This window comes from Linepithema humile, chromosome 6 (assembly GCF_040581485.1).
Source record: "Linepithema humile isolate Giens D197 chromosome 6, Lhum_UNIL_v1.0, whole genome shotgun sequence".
NCBI lineage: Eukaryota > Metazoa > Arthropoda > Insecta > Hymenoptera > Formicidae > Linepithema > Linepithema humile.
This window is the reverse complement of record NC_090133.1, coordinates 2,546,599-2,562,165: the sequence shown is the minus strand read 5'-3', so window position 1 is coordinate 2,562,165 and position 15,567 is coordinate 2,546,599. Positions and strand designations below refer to the sequence as shown.

The window sequence follows — 15,567 nt, the reverse complement described above, 5'->3', positions numbered from 1 at the left end:
TATGCATATTTATTTAGGACTTTATTGCCCACCAATCTATGTCTATTTTATTCTTCTTGTCATAAGCGATTATAAATGGTGGAATATTTTCTAAATAAATACAGAAAAATAACTTTATTAATTGTAACAAATAATAATTGAAAAAATGGTAGAGATGGGCGGCTCTCTTCGAAGAGAGGTTAATTAATAATTAAGCAATAATCTTTTCTTACTTTTTTTATATTTCTAAAAGTTTTTTTATATTTTGATGTTTTACTCTCTTTCATTTCTAAAAATTCTGTAAATAATGATAATCAGATATCACAATGTGTAAAAATGGATACAAATTAGAGAAGATATTTAAAATCATATGAACTCATTGATATGTATATAAAAATTATAAGATAGAAGTAATAATAATTTTAACAAGAACTAATGTTTAGTAAATTGTACTTAAGATTTTATTGTAATAAAACTGTAACTTCTTTATTTGTCTATTTATCTTCATAATAATACATTGTTTTCAGGTGTTGCGAGTGTTTAAGAAACTCCATAGAACAAGATTGAAGACATTTGAGGGTGATGAGCATGCATTGCAAGGTAACTTTCTGCTTTGTCAATAATGTCAACAACTCTGCAGCTATAAACTATGGATGTCATTTAAATGAACAATATATTAATGTGTTCTTTAGTGATAAGAAATAAAATAAACGAAGAATATAGAAAATATAAAAATGTCACCAACTCAGCGGCCATTGAAGAGGTATATTAGTTCAATTTTGATATATAACATACATGCAGTAGGCAAATTATTTAAATCTAGTATAAAATTTAAATAAAAGAATTTGTGTTATTATTCTTTCAGTTGAATAAATTTGCACTGGAAGTCGAACATGAGGTGCGAACAACTGTTATTCAGGTGGTTGAAACTGCACCTGGAAAAGTAGGTAGGTAATAATTATGAATTAACATTAAGAACAAGGATCTGTATTATTTAATTAGCAAATTAAATGATTCAAAATGCATTTTAGCATTAAAACTCACTCCGGATGTTCTGGTGGATAATGTATCATATAAAGATCAGAATGATAATTTGGACAAGGAATGTAAAAACCAAGTAAAATCAAGCTGCAGGAAACCCATGTCGAAGGACACCGAATAGACAATCTCTAGAGAATGAAAACTGAAGTTAAATAAGAATGGTTTAGTCACAAGTTGTAAATGTTTGATTATTATTGGTAATTGTAAATATTGTGCATTACAGGTATGTTATAAGGATGTATTATAAGTGTACAAAAGTAACAAATATATTGTACGTTTCACATTAATTGAAGAACACAATCTTCATCCATAATGAAAGTAATCTTTATTTACAGCAATAGAATTACGATGGATGCTGAAAATATATACAAGTTTTTGCTGTCTAAGTTGTTTTCTTCTCCGTATTTCAGGCTGTCTCTAGTCCAATTCATGTGTCCCGTACGATAACTATGCACCTTCCTGCTCTAATCTCATTCTGGAACATACACAGATTGCTAAATATGTTTCTGTACAATGCTGATAATAGTGACCTATGTGCACCTCACCTTTTTCATGTAAGTCTCGGTTAAATATTCAGATAGGAACAAGGAGAATATGTATGGGAAACATAGCGAGGAAAAGGACTTAGTACATGTAGAGGTTCTTTGGGGCGAATCTAAGGGAATGAATTCAAAGAAATGGCATCTTTTCGTTAATTAGTTAATTATATGAAACTAATTGCTATCTTTTGGATTTTTTGTACTCTAATTTGTTCAAATTATATGAGGGCGAGTTAAAATTTGTCCATAAAGTTATTAAAAAATAATTTAAAAATAGTGGATCGGTAATTTTCCTCTGAACAAAATCTTTTGATTGGAAAATTATTCATTAAGCACCGCAAGTTTTAAGCTCGTTAGAGAAGTATTTTACCGCATTTCTCTCATACAGTCCAAATTATCGTTCTCTCAGATTTTTTTGATGATTTAAAAGCACGATAATTTGACGGTATCAAGTCTCGACTGTTTGGAGAATGTGATAAGACACTTTTTTTTTTAATGACGAGCTTAAAGTTGCAATGCATAATTGGATAATTTCCTAATCAAAATTTTTTTTAGAATTTGAAAAGCTGTCGCTACTGGAAAAAGTGTGTTGAAACTTATACAATTATAGATTATATAGAAAAATAAGCTATTATTTAAATTCTTAGAATGACAGAAAATTTTTGACTCATCTTTGTATAACAAAGAACGTTTTAGAAAATCGGAGATCTAAAATGAGAGATATAAATCAGTAGAAACTCAGCAGAATTCATTGGAATATAGAAATTGTCTCAAGTGCTAATATGAACTGTAATAATCGCGATGTGGAAGTCTTACACGTGCTCGGGATGGCTGCGAATCTGGTCGATGAGATCCGCCGGTCGCAGTTGATCGGTGCAGATGCAATGTACTGCGGTAAACAAGGGAAATTTATCCATCAAATTCCGCGCCTTCAACATGTCGTGGACCTCATCTGCTGTTGCCGGTCCTTGTAGCTTCTGTCCAGACAGCAACTCGTCCTCCAGTTGTTTAATAGTCTGTCATATTTTCAATAATATGTTACAAACATGTTATCGCTTAAAAATGGATTATGAAAAAAATATTAATCACAAGTAATTTCCAATAAGAACGTTAAAGCACGTTTCACGTTTCAATATAAAATAAGAGATGCATTATTTTTCAAACTTTACAATTTTTAATGAATGATTTTTGCTCAATTTTGAATACTGTTTAATAAAAATTTCCCGTTGAAGCTGCTCCAAATTAAAATGAGCCTATAATCGCGTGAATAAAGAAACGTTACAGAGCTTCCAGATCCTCACCTTACCAGTCTTGACGAATTGCTCACAGACCCTGCGATTCCTTCCTCCGTAGCAGGTGGTAATCAGATCTGCCACGCCGCAGCTCTCGAAGAACGTGGAGAGTTTCGAACCGCTGTAGAAAGTGTCGACGAATTTGACCATTTCCATCAAGCCTAATCGGATCACCGCGGCTTTTGTGTTGTCGCCCAAGCCGAGGCCATCCACAAAACCAGCTGCGCACGCCACAATATTCTGCAAGATGATGCAAGAGCGTCAGTCGACAAACGCCATAGACATTTTATTAGGAAAACAAAATAACCGAAGTAATTGAGAAGATAATTCGGCTTTCTTTGAGGACCGACTACTTGCCTTCAGAGCCCCGCAAACTTCTACGGTCTCACAATCTTCCACGACGACCACTCGAAAGTTTGAAGTCTGTATGAGGTCCCTTAGCACCGGCGCTAGTCGTTTATCCTTGCAACCTGAAATTTCAAGTCGAATGTTGTAGTATTATGGAGGACGTATTTTGCAAGAATTTTGGATGATATAATTTAAGACGAGATAAGGACGAAAAAAAAGCAGATACTTACCGATTGTGGTTTCGCAAAACTTCTCCTCGGCGACCTCGTTTGCGAGATTGGCGCCCATTAGAACGTTACATTGTATTCTCAAGTTCTTCTCGATGATCTTGGAGATCAGCTCGATGCTGTTTCCTTCGCCTCGGCCGAAACCCTTCGATTTGAATTCAGCAACTTAACCAAATAAATTATAACGGGAAGCAAGAGTTAATTAAAACGTACCTTAATGAGAGAGAGACCGACTGCAGTTGGTTTTATGTTATCCAGCAACGTCGAGCACAACGTGCGAATAAATTGATGTGGCAAGACGAAGATGAGAATATCTGCGTCCTTTGCGGCTTCCACAACGTCGGGCACGGCGACCTAGAAAAATAATCAGAAAGCTTCAGATGAAAGCTTAAGTTTTGAAGGATTGATCAAAGGTAAAAACATTAAATTTTCAAAACGTAATAATTTAATAATTTTATTTTATTTCGTGCACTTGGAATTCTTTTGCAGAAAAATACAAATATTCATTTTTATGGGAAGTTGTGATTCAGAATTATCTTATTGAATTCTGTGCTGCGCGAAATGTATAGAAACATTTGGAAAAATTGCGAAATAATTTTGGCAAGTAGATGACGAGACTCTAATCTCTTTTAGTCAATTTGACTGATCCTGATTAAAAGCGAAGATCATGAAGACCAGTCTCGCATAATTGAAGATTGCACGAGCTCGAATATCATTGCGTTATGTACGCCTGTGGCGCTCGCCTCTCATCTTCAAGTGCATTTCGATTTTTCAAGAAATAAGTTTCCTGTTTACAGCTTCCGTTCTACATGGAAGTCAATTTTATTAATATCGCGATATCAAACAATTACTATCTGGTTATCCAAACATCTGGTATCATCATGAAATCGAATGAGATACGATATCTGACGATGTAACGTTTGCATCATATTGTTGAAGCGATCTGAGTGCCATATATAAAGCGTGTGGACGAGCTTCCAGAGACAACGTAGCTCGCCCATATCGAGTCATCAGTGCATCACAAGCATTCCATTGAGACAGACGGTCGTGGTGCAAGTAATAATTCCATTGATTCAAGGGCAACGCAATAATGAGGCTTAACAGCATCGTACCAAATTTCAAAGTCGACAGCACGCAAGGCCCTATCGAGTTTTACGAATGGCAGGGCAACTCGTGAGTTGTTTTTATCATATATAATAATATTTCGTTCATATTTATATATCAATTAATGATATATTATAGTGCGTCTTTTAAGCATTATAATTTATTATTATATTGAAATAATGTGATATTAAGTAATAATTTGCGAGAAAAAATTATTTTATCTGCTTATTCTGATTAATTCATATATTTAGCATCTTCATTCTTGAAAATCAACATAGAAGTATGAAATTTTTCTGTAAACTTTTATCATTGAATTTGAATCAAGTTCAAGATAAAAGTTTACAAGGTTAAATATAGCATAACAGCTTATAATATTAAAAAATATGAGATAATGTGTGTGAGATACGCGTTATCGGTTACAAAAACTAATTGGATACACGGTGCATGTGAAATCTTATCATCTTCGTAAATAAATTCCCATCAGCAGAATATATCCGGAGGGATTGCAAAATTTATTATGTTGGATTCAGATTATTTACACGATTGAATTTGCATTCGTTGACATATGTGATTTGCTAAATGCAGTTTAAAAATAGATCCTCTCCACTGTAGCAAGAATCGCCGACAAGTTGTTGTAGATAACAACTTGTTGATGCCATGCCAGTTTTTGCATGATTAATGAAAATTTTGCAAGTTATTAATTTTATAAAACTTTAATTAACTTTTTTGACATTGCAATATAAACCAATAAATCAAAATAAATAAATAAAATAAATCAATATAAATCAAATTAATCAAAATTTATTTCTTATTTATTGTAATAAAATTATTTTACTATTTTTTACATTCTATTTTTCCCTTGTAAAGAAATTATTATTAATTTTGTACGAACAAATAATTATCAATTTTACTTTTTTGCATATAATGCTTTTATTTTATTTTTTTAATATATAATTGTTCTAAATCAATTAACTTCACGAATCTACTTGCACAAAATTACGCAGTAAATAAACAAGTTCGTTGGGAGCGGAATGAAATGCAAATGTGAAGCGCATAAATTGCGCGCAATTGAAAAAAATAAGCCGATTGGTGATTTGTATTGAGGAGTTAAAGGACGACCGTGAGGCTGAAATAAATGGATATCGCAACACGTGAAGTGTATCCTTGGCACAGTGCCAAAACGAGAACTCGACTATAATAAGTGCTTCGCACTTGAAAGTATTGTACATCAGGCGGATTATTCGCGCTGTTATATCATCGTAATTCTGATAAAGTGCCATAACAACCGATTACACTTGTTAACGGAGAGATATGCACTGGCTAATAGATATATTTAATATTGAGAGCTGTTTTCGAGAATAAAAAGCATGTAACATATTACATAATTTCAATTGAAGTTTAATTTTATATCGTCTGCACTCTATTCTCGAGTATTGACAGTGTGACTTCGCAATTTATATTCAATATTCACAATCTAATATTCGATAAGTTAATATTCTACGAACTTTCTTTTACAGATGGGTGGTTCTGTTCTCGCACCCCGCGGACTTCACCCCCGTGTGCACCACGGAACTGGGTCGTATCGCGGTGCATCAACCGTACTTTGAAAAGCGCAACACCAAGCTGCTGGCTCATTCCGTCGACAAGCTCAAGGACCACGTGGACTGGGTCAACGTGAGCGTCCTTCGTAAATTGAATTCGAGGAAGAAATCCTTTTCATTCGCTTGTTACATTTTTACTTATTGATCTTCTTTACCGATTTTTTATTCACCGCGTAGAATTCCTTAATTCTTCATTGTGTTTTCCGATTTTGTGGAATTGTCGCGATTTCTCCCGTTGCAGGACATTAAGTCGTATTGCAGGGATATTCCCGGCGCTTTCCCTTATCCCATCATCGCCGATCACGATCGCAAGCTCGCCGTGCAATTGGACATGATCGACGAGCAGAGCAAGGACGATCCGGAAACTGCGCAGACTGTTCGCGCCTTGTACGTCATCAGTCCGGATCATCGTCTGCGACTCTCCATGCAGTATCCGACTTCCACTGGCCGTAACGTCGAGTGAGTTGATTATGCTTTTGCGTTTAATAGTTTTCCATCCGAGTCTTGTATCTACATCTACGAATTGTTTCAATTCGTATTCTTATCGATTGATTATTTTCGTTCTAGCGAGATATTGCGTGTGATCGATTCGTTGCAACTCGTCGACAGAAGACCGGAAGTGGCGACTCCCGCCAATTGGGTGGTACGTTTTACATCATTGCTTTACCGTATCGATATCTGATTTACTTTATTACGACGAGAGATATTTATTTAATGTAATTATATGCGAATTTATTTGATTATTGCAGCCTGGCGAGAAAGTGATGATCCTGCCGACGGTGAAGGAGGAGGATCTCCCGCAACTCTTCCCGGGCGGCGTCGATCGTGTATCCATGCCATCCGGAAAAGTCTACGTTCGCACCACCACCGATTATTAAGCAATCGAACGTTGTTCTCTTAACATTACGCTGAATATTTTTACTTGCTTCTGATCTTCGTGCCAATACTTTTAATTTAATATCATAAAAGCAAGTATATATGAGACTTGAAGGACATTGTATTCATAAAATTTTCTCTAATAAAATCAGCATGTGACACAATTTTTCGTTATTTTAATATCAAAGCCCTTTTCAAACCGCCAGTTGTCAAGTCACATGCCTTTCAGCGTTACTTCATCGATTTCGTAATTGAAATTTCGTTCGCAAAAGAATAAAAGGTTTTTGTTAAGTACAAAAATATAAAAGAAAAATGAGTTAAATTTTATACCGAGCGTGTAATCGTCAACAGGGAACAAAAAGATTAATATACTTACCACATTTTCAGGAAGTTTGTGTCCAGGAAGATATTTAACGTTCTCGTGAAGAGTGTTGATTATGTTGGTCAACTTTTCGTTGTTAATGATCTCTTCGTAAACGTACATTGTCACTCGAGTTTCGAATATGTTATTGTACTTCATGGTATTCGCCCCGACGATCTTTGCGATCGCCGAGCCCCTGAAATGATTCCCGCATTATTATATCATATCGCAGAGATCTCAATCGATGTGCTATTCAACTCAAATCACAATTTTGTTAATGCAACAGTCATTATGCATTTATTAGTAAAACTTAATTGAACACGATTCGATAAAGACTTTGTACGCAATTGCGGATTGCAATCAAGATATGAAATCTGAAATTTTTCCTCGCGAACTTTACTTATTAAACGTGCGACAGCTGCTCGCTTATGTGTCCTCGGGATTGCGTGCGATGCAACGAGTTAATTTTGGAACAATAAGTGAACAGACGACACAATTGCATTGCGGCACGCGCAAACTAGGTTGAATAAAACTGCATCTTGCCTTTACGCCGTTATTGATCTCGCAATTGAACTTTATTTCGAAATATATTCATTCTTTGGCACTTTATTTAATTAATTTATATCGCAAAGGTTTTATTACAATGCAGCGAATAATATTATGTCAAATATTAATCGAGTATATATATAATAACGCAATATTGAATGAAGTTAACATTAATTAATTCTTTGGCATCCAACTTTAGTCAAAATTATTTCTCATCTTTCATTATGAATCCGTTTCCCGGCAATTACTCAACGCCAAGCATGATTATGTAAACTTACCTGGCGAAACGATATAGCTCGCATTCTCAGATGAAGTTTCACACACCGATAAATACGCACACATAAGCAAATACAAGGAAGGGAAAGGGAAAACACGATCGTGTACGGAATGAATTATTAATTAATTATTCTCGGAGTGAAGAAAATATTATATACCAATTGCCGCTGCCGACGATGCATACTCGTTTTTTCGCGTCCGGCATCCCGTCTCGTCTCTTTAATCTCTATTCCCCAACAGATCGCCGATCGACAGTCGATCAATCGCCAAGTCCGACTGACCAACTGACTTAAAAGCCCGCTGACCTTTGTGGCGATCGTGAATTATTTTCTAGCGGCTTGCGCGCAAGCTCTGGACGAAGGCCAATTGAGAGACCGAGCGCATGCTTCGAGGGGCGTTGCAACGAAATTAGCGATAACGCGTTAAGGTCACGAATGCAAACTTGACCCTGCGACGTGTCCTTCGGCGTCGCGACAACTCGCGGATTCGATAAAAGTAAATTCACTCCCGCTGCGCGCAGGTCAAGAACCGAAGAAATTCGAAAGTGTTTCAAAGTATAAACCGTTCGAGCGTTTGTTCGGTTCTCTGTAAAACAGTTTTCGATCACATGTCGAATGGTAATTGTAATTTCATAATCCGCAACCTTAAGCGAAGCTTCGCATAGAAGAGTGAATCGGGAGAGCAATGAGACAAATCATTTGATAATTTTGAATGATTAATAATAGGTTTATAAATTATCACAGTCGCATCGAACACCATTTCAGTGCACTGATCACCTTGAAGAAACTCGTTCCAATTCGCTCGTTTCGTTTGTCTTATTATTTAATGGAGCGTTCCTTCACGACGGAACGGTCAATCTTTCAAGCTGAATGACACTTTTTTTCAGATGCTGCACAAAGAAATACAATCAGTATTATGTATCAATATTCAAAATTCTGCCAACTATTCGCAATTCGTAATGTTGTAATATCGTAGGAAAGATTAAAATGCTTCGACTGCACTCGACAAATCGCTGAACCGTTAGTTCACTAGTTTCGGGCAATCTACGGCGCTGGTTTTCGGTCTCCCCTCGATGATCGACGCTGAGCATCTTCAAAGGCGGCACTTGGGCGATTTGAGCGGCATCGGCGAGGTGTCTTCGTCCCTAGATACGGAGCGAATGCGAATTAACCCTTTCAGGCCGACACAATCGCCGATTTTTTTTTTTATCGTCGGCCCGCGCAAATTAGTTTTCGCAGCAGTTAATTAAGAGACCAGCGTTTACGTTTTAGTAATGTATGTAATTTCGTCAGAAGATTAAAGTCTCTTGAGCTTGATCGTGGATCGAAAAGAGCCATCGCCTTTGAAAATTCCAGGAAAACGAGGGACGGAAGTGCTAAGTTTTATTTCTTTTTTTTTTTTGTGTCAACAAACAATTAATTATATTTGCTTTCTCTTTTTGGTTTACATAACGGAATTGGTTCTCGTCAGCAACATATTACAACAATCGACGAGCAGGGATCTATAGATCTAATTCGTCTACTCGGTTTTAAATTAACGATTGAATAAAGTCTTTCTCTGCCTCGATAAAATATATATATGCACGTATATATCCATAGTAAAGTATAACGATTCATTTATCCATCGCGCTCAACGCGATACAAAATTTCATTTCACTAAATTGTCCGACTTTCTTCAATTTAGGATTTATAGATCCTTCGATCCTTAAGGAACCAACGTATGGATTGTGAAGTCGTAAGATTGAAATTGTAAAATTTGAAGTAATTTAGCGTTAGGGTTCCCCAGAAATTTCATTTAACTAGAGAATTTTAAACTATTCAACATTAAATCCTCGAGACTATGGATCCATGGAACATTACATTCGTAGAGCCTTGGAAAATCTTTCAATTTAAATAACAATGAAAGTGTTATTGTTGCTGACAGCTCGGAATCGTTGGAACGTTCAATCCTCGAAATTGCAGATCCATGCAAATTTCGAGCAGCGAGATTCGCAATTCACAAGACTGTATAATCAGAATATAATCGTATGCAATCGGAATCTGCCTGTGGTATTAATACTAATTCCACATGTTACCGAATCTCTATTATCTTATCTTATCGGCGAACGTTTTAGCGTACGAAATTCGAACCGGTTTCATTTGCAATCACAGAATATCGCAAGGTGGATTTGAAATCGTTAACAATTTATGCTCTTGGAATTTTCGACTTGGGGGTCTTTTGAATGTCAAATCATTATTCTCGGCATTATAAAGGATCCATAATTCTCCGCGCGAGCTAATTGTCCCTATATTTAAGTCAGTAAACCACCTTTAACGCTATGATGACAATTGTGAGCTTACATGTGTTCCGGATGGCTGCGTATGCAGTCGATTAAATCCGTCGCTTTTAGTTCACCGATGCAGATCCGATGAATTGCCGTGAACAGCGGGAACCTGTTCTCCATGTTCTTCAATTTTAGCATGTAGTTGACCTCTTCGGCAGTGAACGGGCCCTGCAGCTTCTGCCCGTTCAGCATCTCCTTTTCTAGCGTCTCGATCGACTGTAAACGGTTAAAGCAATATTTTTTTTTCTCTTTCAGACACAAAAAGAAACATCTAATTTCGTCAATGTTAGTAAGAATCAGATATATAAATACATTAACTAAAATAAAACATTATCTACGTTTAATTTTAAAAACATCTGATTTTGCAAGCTAATGCTAATAAGAATCGCATTATATAAATACGTTAATTGAAATAAAATACAATTGTTACTAAAGATATTATTGACCTTGCCGGTCTTAACGAAAGCCTCTGAGACTTTTCTATTGCGTCCACCGTAGCATGTCGTAATTAAATCGGCCACTCCGCAGCTCTCGAAGAAAGTCGCCAATTTCCCGCCTGGGAAGAACACGTCGACGAACTTGATTATCTCCATGAGGCCCAGCCTGATCACGGCAGCTTTCGTATTATCACCGAGACCTAGCCCGTCGACAAAGCCAGCGCCGCAGGCAACTATATTCTGAAAATCGTATAAATCTTATTAAAAATTTACAAGTTACAGAAGACGTCTTTAAATAAAAATCAGAAATAATTATTTCAGTTTATTTTATAACAAACTAGTTTATTATGATAAATTGTATAATTAAATTATTTTATTATTAAATAAATTAATTGATTAAATTAAATTAATTATTTAAATTAAATTAATTATTTAAATTAAATTAATTATTTTATTATAATAATTAGAGATATTTATTTTACCTTCAGTGCTCCGCAACATTCCACAGAGTCCACGTCCTCGACGACTACTACTCTGAAGTACGATGTCTGAATTAAATCACGAAGTACAGGTGCTTTTATCTTGTCCTTGCATCCTGCAAATGTCAATTTAAATTGAGAATCTCATTAATCATCGTATCGTGTTTGAATGCTATAAATCATAAATGCTAATAGAGCGTTATGCAAAATAAAAATACATAACTGAATCAATAGTTCATAGTCGATTAGCAAAACGCTTTTTGCAGTTACATCATTCGTGATGCGATTTTGCACGATGCATTATCGCGAATCGCATCGTCATCATTTTATCGTTGCAGTAAAAATATCTATTGTGATATCTTTCACGCTCATTGACAGTTATATGAAATATTGCAATTAAGAAGCGCAATTGTCGGAACGCAAAAAAACTATTATTATAAATTATATACAAAAATTACAAAAATACATTTCGGCCCCAATTTTTCGTGTCAAACTAAAAGTCAGCCGAAGCGTAGCAGTTTGCAAAATCTGTTTAGAATTATTTCGATTAAAAATTTTAAATTTCCTACCAATGGTGGTCTCACAGAACATTTCGTCAGCCACCTCGGCAGCCAGATTGGCGCCCATCAACACCGAAACTGGAATTTTTAGCTGTTCTGATATGATATGAGAGATAAGCTCGATACCGCCACCTTCTTTCTTGTCGAAGCCCTAGAAAAAATATTAGGAATAAGTATACTTGGATCGAATCACACGTGCCACATTTGTTTTGTACAGCTCATGTTTTATATTAGAGATTCGCGCAAGTTTGTCGGGTCGCTTATAAAAACGGAAGATAATCAATTACGAGCGTATAATTAAATAAAGTTAAGATGTACCTTGATCAGAGACAATCCAATCGCAGTAGGTTTGATTTTTCCTTGTAACGTGCTGCATATCCTTCGAATGAATTGATGCGGAACCACGAAGATAAGTATGTCCGCGCCTTTCGCAGCCTCCACCACATCAGGAACCGCGACCTCTCGAAACAAATTAATCACCTTTAAGTAATCCTGATATATACTGATTAAACTGTCCATGCAAATAAGATAAGACGACAAAAAATCACTTTTGGAGTTCTGACTGATGATAATTTTTCTCGGCATGTAGAACTGCTTGATAAATCACAAGCAAAAAAATAAAAAAAAATTAATATAGCGAGACAAAAAATTGAATATTTATTCTTGTATTGGAATTTTAAAAATACAAAAATTATTAATTAGAGCAAGGTTTTCAAATCGACGGCGGAATCTACGATCGAAAAGAAATAATTTGAGGACACCTCGTTCACATACGTGTCACAATTTCCTCACAAGATATTTTCGATATTATGGCGCTTGATGACAGTGAAAATAATTACATTATATCGTAATTTATTATTTATATCGTAATATTTATATCGTGACGAGTGATGAGTGGAAAATAACGCAACCTTGAACTATCGCTTTCCTATTAAATCATTCTCTCTCTTTCTCTCTCTCGATACGAAGAAATGTTAAAAAATTGCGAGAACAATATTTGTTTTCTTCGTGCTTTTTTTATATTTTAACGATTATCACGCGTAATCAATTGTGTGTGTACAGGCTGTTCTAAAATCACTCAACTGTTTTCACCGCCCGAGCGAAAACAAGGAGCTAACATATTTTTGTACCTTTAAACGGTATGCTTACTTAGAAATGTGTAATGTGAAAGCGATGAATAATTAATGACAAACCGGTTTACCACAGCCGATTTGTTATTTTTGTAAGTACTCGTTTATTCAAGAACTTTCGAAAGAAGGGATATTAAAGATGATATAATTAAGCATCAGACAATTAAAAAAAAAAAAATAATTAAAGTGTTTTCAGATAGAAAAATTTAGATTTCTTTCTAGCTAAATCATTAACTTATTTTTCTTTCATTATCTTTGTCTAAAATTCTTAGATTTGGAAATTTTATTATCATAATTTTATCTATTCTAAACAAATGTGAAATAAGTTACACGAGTCTGCTCCAAATTAACAAAAGAGAAAAAAAATGCTGCCAGACAGAAATCAAGAATGTTGTAAACAGAAGAAAATCTTTATCACTGCATTTCAATAAAATTTGAAAAAAAGATAGAGACGTCTTATCTGAGGTCAAGCCAGATAAAAATACATGTTATGCCGGCACTTCGCCGCCCTTTTTAATGCATTCTCGCTTATCTAAATGGTGTCTATAGTACCGCGTCTCTAGAGAATGAATGTTTCATGAAAACGCGTTATTCTTAGCCGGTTTTGCATACACACACACAGCGATTCTTCATGACGCGGTATTCTTGCGGAAGATATATTTCAGTTTCATCGAACGCTCCGCGATAAAACGCATAATTTAATCCATCTGTTTATTTATTCCCGTTAAAAATGAAAATAAAGCCTGTAAAAAAAAAAAACGGATAATGTAGATTCGTGAATGTGTACGTGATAATAAGAAACGCGATACCGAGACTGTCAGTGAATCAATACGGCTACTTTAATCGTGGTCAGAGTTCAACGAGTAAAGTTCCAGAGATCCTATTCATTATCGGCAATCAAGAATGACTTCGGCATCCGGGATACAATAGTGATTATCGAAACCGGGCGTTTATATTTATCTCTTCTTTTTTTAGACACGTCAGAAATAAAAAATACCGGATGTTTTGAGAGAATAACGATTCATAGCGACGTTGAGCAGTTAACAGATTTTAGTATTCAAAATTTTACGACTCGAAGACACAAAATAAAAACTCCAAATTAGAATAATAACCAAAAGATTAATGAGAAATATAATAAAAAATATAATAAAAATAAAGATAAAAAATTTATAACAAAACATATGCAAATAAATTTGAAGTGTCTGAATTTTTATAAAACAGTCGAAGATGCAAAATTATAGAAATCAAGAATATTGCAAACAGAAGAAAATCTTTATCGCTGCATTTCAGTAAAATTTGAAAAAGAAGAAGATAAAAAGAGATTGACAACGCGCTAAAAACTTTAAAATACTTCACTTCACATATGTTAGCTATTAATAATTAAAGCTTACCACATTCTCGGGAATTTTATGTCCTGGGAGATACTTGACGTTTTCATGAGTCTCGTTGATAATCTCCGTCAGCTTTCTCCCGTTGATAATCTCCTCGTAGACGTACATAGTAACGCGATCGGCGAAGGTGCTCTGCTGTTTTGCATTCGCGCCGACTATTTTCGCGATAGCCGAGCCCCTGCAAAATCGTAAATCATAATTAGTATTTAATTAAGGTAAGATTATACGTATAAGATATGCGATGAGCTGATATGCTTCTCATATTTTCGTCCGCGACAGACACACACACACACACACATACACATATACATACATACAGACAGAAATGTATTCTTTACCATGATATCTTCTTAAATATTTGCACAAGCAAAATTTACAGGCAAAAGAAAATCGTTGTTCAATTCTTAATCAGTTATTAATAATTCTCGTTTGAACGCGATAATCAATTGCGATCGGAACGAATAATCGACGAGGCATCGACTATCTGTCGTGTAGCGCGCTTAATGTTCCCAGTCAAAAACTCTTCGTCAGCTCGGAATCGCTCCGGCAGATCGGAGCACACGCGCGGTAAACAAATGTACGTCGTAACGTCTGCATGTGCGCGCGCGACAGGCACGTGCTAATCGATCCCGCACCATCTCCATCGCTTCTGAATATCGCTGCCGCTCTCGTTCGCCACATTCTTCAAAAAAGATCCCGTGCCCTTTCCTGGAACTCACCAGTTCCCGGAACCGATAATACACACAGATGCCATGGTGCGCTCAAGGACACTGTACGATGCGACGAAGGAATAAATGAGCGATTGAAGATGCGCCAAACCCACTACGTCTGGACGCCGAGGAGCGACTGGAAAAAAAGAGCGCAGTGCGCTAGAGGCGAAGGTCGAGTGACGCCTGCGTATCGCACACCAATCCAAAACCAGTTGATAACGTATCAAGCGAAGAGAGCTGCGCGCGCGCCCGATAAAAGTAACTGAACAAAAGCAACTGAACTTCGGACGACAAGAGAAGAAAATCATTAGAATTTGTATTATTGTCACATAATTGGAATATTACGA

The 15,567-nt window shown here is 35.8% G+C and overlaps 4 protein-coding genes across 8 annotated transcripts; 2 read left to right on the top strand and 2 right to left on the bottom strand.

The window, feature by feature from the left end:
• Window positions 1-18: 18 nt before the first annotated feature.
• On the top strand, window positions 19-1,406 carry LOC105667997 (complex III assembly factor LYRM7). 2 transcript variants are annotated; one of them, XR_010891023.1, is made up of 6 exons: window positions 19-178; window positions 507-579; window positions 672-742; window positions 845-926; window positions 1,011-1,243; window positions 1,356-1,406. XR_010891023.1 is itself a non-coding variant. In XM_012360164.2 (5 exons), exons 1-5 carry the CDS (start codon window positions 146-148, stop codon window positions 1,139-1,141), a joined length of 390 nt encoding a protein of 129 aa, XP_012215587.1. In that variant the 5' UTR covers window positions 19-145; the 3' UTR covers window positions 1,142-1,307. The 2 variants fall into 2 exon arrangements, 1 of the variants encoding a protein (XP_012215587.1); XM_012360164.2 differs by lacking the exon at window positions 1,356-1,406 and having other exon boundaries at window positions 1,011-1,307.
• LOC105667993 (glycerol-3-phosphate dehydrogenase [NAD(+)], cytoplasmic) lies at window positions 1,323-8,750 on the bottom strand. Of its 3 annotated transcripts, none has more exons than XM_012360160.2 (8): window positions 8,193-8,750; window positions 7,384-7,564; window positions 3,640-3,780; window positions 3,430-3,571; window positions 3,209-3,321; window positions 2,861-3,091; window positions 2,376-2,575; window positions 1,323-1,495 (listed from the first exon to the last, which is right to left on the bottom strand). In XM_012360160.2, exons 2-8 carry the CDS (start codon window positions 7,525-7,527, stop codon window positions 1,468-1,470), a joined length of 999 nt encoding a protein of 332 aa, XP_012215583.1. In that variant the 5' UTR covers window positions 7,528-7,564; window positions 8,193-8,750; the 3' UTR covers window positions 1,323-1,467. The 3 variants fall into 3 exon arrangements, with proteins under 3 accessions (XP_012215583.1, XP_012215582.1, XP_067214517.1); XM_012360159.2 differs by having other exon boundaries at window positions 8,349-8,750; XM_067358416.1 differs by having other exon boundaries at window positions 8,375-8,750.
• On the top strand, window positions 4,393-7,171 carry LOC105667996 (peroxiredoxin-6). The gene is made up of 5 exons (XM_012360163.2): window positions 4,393-4,599; window positions 6,048-6,204; window positions 6,373-6,590; window positions 6,699-6,774; window positions 6,881-7,171. Exons 1-5 carry the CDS (start codon window positions 4,517-4,519, stop codon window positions 7,007-7,009), a joined length of 663 nt encoding a protein of 220 aa, XP_012215586.1. The 5' UTR covers window positions 4,393-4,516; the 3' UTR covers window positions 7,010-7,171.
• Window positions 8,751-8,887: 137 nt separating the features above from the next.
• Gpdh1 (Glycerol-3-phosphate dehydrogenase 1) lies at window positions 8,888-15,387 on the bottom strand. 2 transcript variants are annotated; one of them, XM_012360157.2, is made up of 8 exons: window positions 15,230-15,387; window positions 14,511-14,688; window positions 12,308-12,448; window positions 11,999-12,140; window positions 11,433-11,545; window positions 10,960-11,190; window positions 10,530-10,729; window positions 8,888-9,334 (listed from the first exon to the last, which is right to left on the bottom strand). In XM_012360157.2, the coding sequence occupies exons 1-8, from the start codon at window positions 15,262-15,264 to the stop codon at window positions 9,283-9,285; spliced, it is 1,092 nt and encodes a 363-aa protein (XP_012215580.1). In that variant the 5' UTR covers window positions 15,265-15,387; the 3' UTR covers window positions 8,888-9,282. The 2 variants fall into 2 exon arrangements, with proteins under 2 accessions (XP_012215580.1, XP_012215581.1); XM_012360158.2 differs by lacking the exon at window positions 15,230-15,387 and adding an exon at window positions 14,849-15,189.
• Between the last annotated feature and the right edge of the window lie 180 nt (window positions 15,388-15,567).

Coding starts and splice junctions, on each gene's coding strand:
- LOC105667997 (XM_012360164.2), top strand. CDS start 146: ATGGTAGAGATGGGCGGCTCTCTTCGAAGAGAG. Junction 580..671: donor TGATGAGCATGCATTGCAAG/GTAACTTTCTGC, acceptor TGTGTTCTTTAG/TGATAAGAAATAAAATAAAC. Junction 927..1,010: donor AACTGCACCTGGAAAAGTAG/GTAGGTAATAAT, acceptor AATGCATTTTAG/CATTAAAACTCACTCCGGAT.
- LOC105667996 (XM_012360163.2), top strand. CDS start 4,517: ATGAGGCTTAACAGCATCGTACCAAATTTCAAAGTCGACAGCACGCAA. Junction 6,591..6,698: donor TCCACTGGCCGTAACGTCGA/GTGAGTTGATTA, acceptor TTTTCGTTCTAG/CGAGATATTGCGTGTGATCG. Junction 6,775..6,880: donor CGACTCCCGCCAATTGGGTG/GTACGTTTTACA, acceptor TGATTATTGCAG/CCTGGCGAGAAAGTGATGAT.
- LOC105667993 (XM_012360159.2), bottom strand. CDS start 8,395: ATGCCGGACGCGAAAAAACGAGTATGCATCGTCGGCAGCGGCAATTG. Junction 7,565..8,348: donor ATCGTCGGCAGCGGCAATTG/GTATATAATATT, acceptor GAATCATTTCAG/GGGCTCGGCGATCGCAAAGA. Junction 1,496..2,375: donor CGCAGCCATCCCGAGCACGT/GTAAGACTTCCA, acceptor TGTATGTTCCAG/AATGAGATTAGAGCAGGAAG.
- Gpdh1 (XM_012360157.2), bottom strand. CDS start 15,264: ATGGCATCTGTGTGTATTATCGGTTCCGGGAACTG. Junction 12,449..14,510: donor ATAAAATTCCCGAGAATGTG/GTAAGCTTTAAT, acceptor TTGTTTCGAGAG/GTCGCGGTTCCTGATGTGGT. Junction 9,335..10,529: donor CGCAGCCATCCGGAACACAT/GTAAGCTCACAA, acceptor CTCCGTATCTAG/GGACGAAGACACCTCGCCGA.